The 8458-nt window shown below is 35.4% G+C and overlaps 1 protein-coding gene across 1 annotated transcript; it reads left to right on the top strand.

The window, feature by feature from the left end:
- Window positions 1-204: 204 nt before the first annotated feature.
- LOC143601561 (uncharacterized) lies at window positions 205-6155 on the top strand. Its single transcript, XM_077078945.1, has 5 exons — window positions 205-536; window positions 1339-1444; window positions 2611-2734; window positions 3239-4162; window positions 5583-6155. The coding sequence occupies exons 1-5, from the start codon at window positions 341-343 to the stop codon at window positions 5973-5975; spliced, it is 1743 nt and encodes a 580-aa protein (XP_076935060.1). The 5' UTR covers window positions 205-340; the 3' UTR covers window positions 5976-6155.
- The last annotated feature ends 2303 nt before the right edge of the window (window positions 6156-8458 follow it).

The following is an 8458-nucleotide window of genomic DNA, read 5'->3' as shown; positions in this document are numbered from 1 at the left end:
TATCATTATGATTTATTAAAAAAAAATAAATAAAATGAAATGAAACTATCATTATTATTATATTTATCTTTTGGTTGTATAGATCTGAAATCATTTAATTTCCAAGATCCATTCCCATTAAACAAAAACAAAATGAGAGATGAGTCACATGGATGCATCAGTAAGTAAAAGAAGAACTAAACAACTAAACAACTAACTTAGTTCGTAAACTTCACTCTTCACCGTCAACTACATCTCTCTATACATCACATGAACTACTACTATTATTATTATTATTATTATTATTAGTTCTTTCAATTGACTGATCCATCAATTAATCAATCAATTGATCTATCTATCTATGATGATGAATCGGAGCTCATCAAAGGACTTACTCACCGGCACCGCTGGCCGTAACCACAGCAATATCAATATGAATATCATTAACGGCCGACGGTTAACGAAACCTAACGCCGTTGATCATTCTAACGGCGCCGGAAATCACACGGATCTCTTCTCGCGTAATCGGACTAGTCTTCCGGCAGACGAATCTGACCGTACGTTTACTCTAATAGTTTAGATTAATATTATTATTTATTTACACGTTACGACGTCGTTTATGATATTATATATTGTGGATCTCTTATCGCCTAATCGAACTAGTTTTTCCAGCCGATGAATCTGACCGTACGATTACTGTTTACTGTTTATAGCTTTATAATTTAATATTATTACATAGAACGACGTCGTTTATGCTATTATTTTGGCTTATTGCTTATATAATAATAATAATAATAATAATAATAATAATAATAATAATACGGATCTCTCTTAAGCGTAATCACTCCGGCGTAAATCTGACCGTACGATTACTGTTTATAGCTTTATAATTAGTTATTAATTTAATTAAATTAAATTTGATTAGCAATAGGTTTAATACCTGGACTAGATTAATAAGTTTTGAGTCGGAAACGACGTCGGTTATATAATAATAATAATAATAATAATAATAATAATAATAATATTAACAATAATAATAAGTTTAAAACTTAGATTTGATTAATTGATTGATGTGGATCACATATTGGTAGAATTTTGATAACGATAGTTGTTCGGTGGAACGACGTCGTATAGGCTGCTGCTATTTTGGCTTATTATTGTTTGTATATGTCTGTATTGTATGATGACAATAATATTATTATTATTATGCTTCTGCTTTGGATGTATGCTAGCCTTGTTGCTAGAGTTTCAGTTGTTATCTAATTGTTTAATTGTTAGTGAATATAATTGTTTAATTAGGTTTATGTATGAGATTGTGTGGACGTGTGATTAATTTAGGTTTATTTTGTTTTTATTTAGTGCAAGCGAGATTAGCGAGGCTTTCGGTTGGATCAGCGAAACCTGCTAAAAGCATATTAGATGATCTGCTCTCGTCTAATGAAGGCGGAAAGAATGATTACGATTGGTGAGTTTTCCGTAACTTATTTGAACTCTGAGCTTACCTGTAATTCAGATCCAGCATGCTTTTAATTAGTAGAATCAATGAATCATTTGTATAGTTGTGGCTGACAGAATTATTGAATTTTATATTTATCTTTTTAATAGGTTAGTTGAACTACTAGTAATGATTTAGGTTTGTGTTTATTGTTGTTCCAAGATGTTTGTTGATTATTAACTGATATCATTTAACTTTCAAGTTTTAGAGTATTATTGATTATTAAATGTTTGCAAGAATTTTCTTGTAAGATATGGTAACTGTTAGTAAGATAGATTGTAGGATATCTGTGAACGGAAATTGTTTTACAACCGTTTGCTTGAAAGTTCCATCTTCTATAGGTTGCTACCTTCTTTTAAGTGGAATTGGATTGTTTTTAGGCTTTGAGCCACCTCTTAATTGTTGTGCAACGAATGATTACGATTGGTAAGTTTGCTAGTAACTTTGTTTCAGATCCGGCATGTTTTCAGATAGCAGAATCATTTGTATAGTTATATCTGATGACAGAATGATTGAACTTTATATCTTTTTAATAGGTTAGTTGAACTGCACAGGGTGTCAGAGTGACATAGACTACTTAACTACTAGTTTTGATTTAGGTCTGTGTTGATTGTTGTTCCAAGATGTTTTTAAATTATTAACTGATATCATCTAACATTTCTAGTTTTAGAGTGTTGCTGATTATTAAATGTTTGCAAGAATTATATTGTAAGATATGATAACTCTGTTAGTAAGATAGATTGTGGGATATTTATGACTGATCATCATTTCACGATCGTTTGTTTAAAAGTTTACGCTCTCTATGCTACCTTCTAACTGTAAATATGACCTAATTTAAAGTAGAATTGGATGTTGCCTATTAATTGTTGGGCTAAGAATCAACTTTTTTGTATAACATTATTCAAATCACCTTGACACTCTTCTATTTCAAGTGATCTTCAATAACCGATACCAGTTGATGACACTGAAATGAATAATTGCTTTTACTTAGTAGATAACTGATAGGTGGATGCCACAAGTACACACTTGAGGACATACTAAAACTTGATTTTATTTATTTATTTATTTTTTCTCTAATCTTTGAAAATATCATGTTTGAACCGAGATTAATGATTCACCTCATTGACTGTTTACAGGCTTCTCACACCTCCAGGAACCCCTCTTGTATCTTCTATGGATGCAAAAGAACCTCAACCAAAACCTGTCGCTGCAAGAAGCAGGTCTTCAGTTAGATCAAGTTCTATAAGCAAGACATCTAGGGTTCGTGTTTGTTTTTCCTTTTCTTTTTTCTGATGTGCAATTACATTGTATGCTCATACAGCATGTTCTGCATCTGATCCTTAGGCCAACTGCATTAAAGAAACGAACTTTACACTTTTCTTTCCTGATTTTAGCAACCAAATTTAAATTGCAAAACTGAAACCAAACACACAACACTTTATTGCCTATATATCAACAAATGGCCTGTTGAACCACTAACGTTTGCTTAATTGCTCAAAGTTGTATATGCCACGTGGCATCTTATGTGCCATTCAGTAATTTTTTTAGAAAGTATAAATTATACTCAAGATCATCTAAAACTTGTTAATTTTTACTCATAAGCAACTTTTGCATCGCAAAAACTGTCAGCAATTTACATTTAATTTGTGGTCTGGTTGCTAAAATGGGTAATAAGTTGTAGCTTGATCTCTATTTTGCACCTAATTTAATTTTGTTTACTAAAATAAAGAAAGGACTGAACTTAATTTCATGTGTGAATTGCAGCTTTCTGTATCTCAATCTGAAAGCACTTATACTTCAAGACCAACAAGAAGCAGTTCGGTTACGCGTTCTTCAATCTCAACCAACCAGTATACAAATTACTCCAACCGAAACACCAACATTCTAAACACAAGCTCTGCTTCCGTTTCCTCTTACATAAGACCATCCACCCCAACTAACCGCTCATCCACGTCAGCTAGAGCATCCACCCCGTCTGCCACCCGTACAACACCGTCACGCGGGTCCACCCCTTCTAGAACCCGTCCAACTCCCACCGCTGATCGAATGACAAGACCTTCACAAACCACACGGCCTTCAACACCGAGTTCTAGCTCCCGGCCACAAACACCCGGATCCTTAAACTCACCCATGGTTCGACCCGCTTCCCGATCGTCCACCCCGACTCGTAGAACCCTAACACCATCTCTTTCCCAATCCGTCACGTCATCGGCTTCTAGTACACGTGGGCCGTCTTCAAATGCCCGAACCGGAGGGCCCGGGTCTAGACCGAGCTCGCCTAGTCCACGCGTACGCCCCCCACCTCAGCCTATCAACTTACCTGATTTCTCACACGAGACGCCACCTAATCTTAGAACGACTTTGCCCGATCGACCATTGTCGGCTGGCAGGTCCCGCCCGAGTGGGTCCACTACTGTGAAGGGGAATCTAGAACCTTCTAATACAAGTGCTAATATCACAAGAAGACATTCTTCACCTATTGTTTCTAGGGGACGGGTTGTTGACCCCACTGGACGGGACCGGGCCCACGGTAACGGGCATGTGTTGGAGAATGTAGAGCCTAGAAGAACTTCACATCTGCCTGAATCACTTACTAGAAAACCTGTGAAGTCTGTAAATCCCGAGAGTGGTACAGGATTCGGGAGGAATATATCGAAGAAGTCACTAGATATGGCAATTAAACATATGGTATGAAACTATGAGAACTCTTTTCTGTTTATATCTTAGTTTTATATTTTGATTTGGACTTTAGGATGTGAAACACTTCATAGTTAGGTTTGGTTATTTATGAGAAACTTGAAGTTACATATAGAAATTAGATTTTCATATATTGAAATTAAATCCCGTGGTTATTTATGAGAAACTTGAAGTTACATATAGAAGTTACATATAGAAATTAGATTTTCATATATTGAAGTTACATATAGAAATTAGATTTGGACTTTGGGCAAAAGTAAAATTGCACTAATTTTGACGTTATTTTACTAATCTCGTGAAAATAACGTTAAAAGTGGCGGAAGGTTAATCAAGCATCATGTGGTGGCATTGATAGCCGAAAGACAACGGTCCATGCACCAATCAGTCGGTGTCCCGATGATTGTGTGTTATGTGTCTTATGTCCAAGGCTTGATGCAAAACTACTATCGAGCCGGGGGTCTCACCGGAAGCAGCCTCTCTATCCCTATGGGGTTGAGGTAAGGCTGTCTACATCTTACCCTCCTCAGACCCTACCATAGCTTTGCTATTGGTGGGATATACTGAGTACGATGATGATGATGATGATATTGAAATTAAATGTTTCAGCAATATATATAAGTGTGCCCTCTTTGGTCGTTTTTATCTATTAATTTTTCAAATAACCAGGATTTATCGAACACTCAAGTATATACGTAAACGAGCCGAGCGGGCTCATCCAAGCTCGAGTTCGGTTCGTTTAACTTATAAGAGCATAGGATCGGCTCTTTTGAAGATCGTGCTCCACTCTTTTTTTTGTTAAATATTTATTTACTTTAATATATGGGTGTAAACGAGCTGAGTGGGCACATTTAAGCTCGAGTTTGGTTCGTTTTACTTATCAGAGCTCAGTATCGGGGCTTGTATAAAGCTTGTGCTTCGCTCGTTTTTATTTGTTAAGTGTTTAATTACTTTATATGTACACAATATAATTATTTTTATGTATATTTTTAATTTTATACATAATACATAATGTATAGTATGTAGTGGTTTATATATTTATTATATGAAAATAAAATTTTATAATTGTGGAAGTAATAATCTCATTTAGGCTTTTTTATTAAATGATATTTAAATTAGGCTCGGTCTTGTTTAAGCTCTGCTCGATTTGCGCTTTTAGCAGCGGCTGGATCTTGATCCATTCACGAGCGGTTTGGCTCGTTTACACCCATACTTAAACCTTTAAACCTCTTATTATCCTGTTCCGTCAACCTGAAAACACTATGCGCAACACCTTTTATTATAACTGGTTATCTTATTTTAATTATTCGATATCAAAATGCATATCCAAATCTATCTTTCTTGTCATTATTAACTATTGAAAAAAAATCATCTTTAAATATTCACGAACACGGTTTCATTGTTTTTCTTACAGGATATAAGAAACGGAAGCTCTCGCCCACTTTCAGGGTCAACACTCTTTCCTCAAAGCATTAGGTCCAGCACCACCAGGACCCAACCGGGACGCACCTCAAGTGCACCAGGGTCCATGGACGGTTCGACCAACAACGGTCTTGGGTCTGAAAACGGAAACTTTGGTAATGGGTATCTATGGAACCGAGGCCAACCCATAGAAGACCAAAGTCCACGCTCTTCTAAATTATCATCAGAAGTCGACATTTACGAAAGCTCAAGGTACGATGCAATTTTATTAAAAGAAGATTTAAAGAACACGAGCTGGTTGCATAGTGCAGATGATAAGATTGATGAAGGCCCGTTGTTTGATAACGGGTTTGAGTCACTCCCTGAACCGTTTGGACCGTTGTGACATTTGAAAAATGGTTTGTTTCGTTTATCGGTTTACTAAATTTGTGCTTAATATTCATTTAATTAGTAGTTAAAAAGGCCGTTTAGTATAAGAAAAGAAAAACAGAGAGAATGTGTTAACAAAAAAAAAACATTAAAAAGAGGGTGGTTTTGTTGTGTATTTTATACGCGTTTAAATATTTATGTCGAGTTTTATAGTTTGTTAGTAATGTGAACCTGTCATGAACTGTTTGTGTACTGTGTGAACTTTTGAGGTTCAAGTGCTTTGGTTATGTTCTGTTCGGTTCGGTTCAGTTTAGCCTGTTTTGACGAAAATTTTGGGCCAAACCGTTAACTAGGGAACGACAAGTCAAACCGGCCTAGTTAAATAGGTTGGGTGGACATGCTGGTTTTACGAGTTATTTTTATTAACCTTTCAAATCTTTAGTTTATTAAAGCTACTAACTTAACAAAGACAATTCATGTTTATACGTATACAAATTATTCATATTTAAATCTGTGCATCATATGGGAATGGATCTATGATGAAAATTGCATGTACGGTTTCGTAACGGTGATTCTTTGAATAGAGTGACGACTATAACGGGTGTCGGCTTAAGGGTAAGATTTATTAAGAACTACACGTGTATGCGACTAGAGCTAGATTCCTATGACCGAAGAGTTGTATAATCATGAGTTAAAAAAGGTTTGGTTCATTAAATTCCTAAACGGGTCACCGTATTATGTAAAATGAAATATACAATGATACAAAAGTGCAGTGACAAAAAGTCCCTTTATATAATAATTGCATTGTAGCGGGTGTAGTTTAGTGGTAAAAGTGTGTTTTGTTCGATTAATCCTCATGATACTCGATGGGTCTTTCGGTTTGATTCGTAGTCCGATAAAAAAAACTCTTATTTCTTTGATTAAATTCTTTGCATTTGAATGACAGTGGAAAATCAATAATCTTTTGTTTTGTATGATTATTCATACTGGTAGTATGGCTGCCTACGATATGTTAATGATGTTTATATAGTGTGTTAGTGATGTTTATTTAGTCGACGCCAATATTTAAAGAGGGTTCTAAAAGACGCGTGTCAATAGGTGAAAATTGGTCAAATAAAAAACCATACCGAATGAACCGTTGTTGATTGTTGAAATGGTAAGTGGAAACAGGAAAATAGAAGGAAAAAAAGGATATATATTGACTCATTTTTAACTCGTTTCATGGAAAAATAATCGTTTATATTGAATCAAAATCATTTAAATAATGCCCATTTACGTGTTTTATAAGGCCGGCTCTAGCATTATTTGACTTCCAATTTATGTGTCCTAACCTAAAATCATTTCGTGTGCCGATTTGACTTGGTTAGTATTCTATTATACCGAATCATGAGTTCAAAATAGGATTTTCAAACCGACCCGTATTTGGTGGTTTTCAAAAATTCATTAACCCGACCCACCAGTTATCGGTTAAAATTGGTTCGGTTAACGGTTATGGCAGTTAATTTGCACACCTCTAGTTCCATGTATATCACATCTTTTGGAGATTTGGATTTATTGAAACCTGTTTATTTAGAGATGTCCTTTGCCGATTTGTTAGGAGCACATTTTGAGATGTTGGCGATGAATTTGATCGGGAACCCAAAGGGTGCCTCTAGTACCCTAATATTCATTGGTCGAGATGAAGACGAAAAAAGAAAACAAAGTGAAGACAAAGACAAAGAATGATAGGAATAAATGAATAATCTTATACGCTTGTTTTAAAGTTCAAACACATGTTGAAGGACCAAACGATTGAACCGCAAATCAAGCATGGTGGTCCCAATCATACTTTGTCAATTTGCTCAATATGTTCAATTGTTATTTGATTGTTGTGTTGATCTCGAATAACCGTTTCCACATATGCATTACGTATGTCTTTTGGTTTTTCAATTCTCTTTGTAACTCTCAAGTCTCAATCAAGACTTCTTAACTCTTAAATATATATAACTTTTTATAATTCAACACATATGTAACGTTTATATCTTAAAGCCCTATGGTATCAAATCTACTGTTAAAAATTAACTCACAATGCGCTTGTAAGGGTTGACTAGTTAAAGCCTATATGGCGTTACGTTTTAACTAGGCATCGGTATGTCTACAACATGGCATTGCCATGATATATACTAACTTAAAAAAAATAACAAATTTAAGACAACATGCTTGACTGCGTCATCCTATAAATATGATTTTTTTTAAAAGATGACTTTCTTTTTTTGTGTTTAGGCCATCGAGCTCTCCAATTTGGAGAGCTCCGTTGCCCAACTCTGACCAGACTATGTTATCTAAACCGTAACCACGCTGGTTTCAGAGTTTGGCTTGGTGTTCCCCAGGGAAACCATACCGTTGGCTGCCAATTGACAGACATGCCGTCACAAGATCACAACTCTTTTGTCATAACGCATGATGGACTAAAACCTTGGGTTGGCTCAAAATTCGAACTGACAACCTCGTAAGGCCTAA

This window comes from Bidens hawaiensis, unplaced genomic scaffold (assembly GCF_021521415.1).
Source record: "Bidens hawaiensis isolate Kalapana, Puna unplaced genomic scaffold, B.hawaiensis_p1.1 tig00056739_1, whole genome shotgun sequence".
In the NCBI taxonomy this organism is placed as follows: domain Eukaryota; kingdom Viridiplantae; phylum Streptophyta; class Magnoliopsida; order Asterales; family Asteraceae; genus Bidens; species Bidens hawaiensis.
The sequence above is the reverse complement of the archived record's forward strand: the minus strand, read 5'-3'. Positions and strand labels throughout refer to the sequence as shown.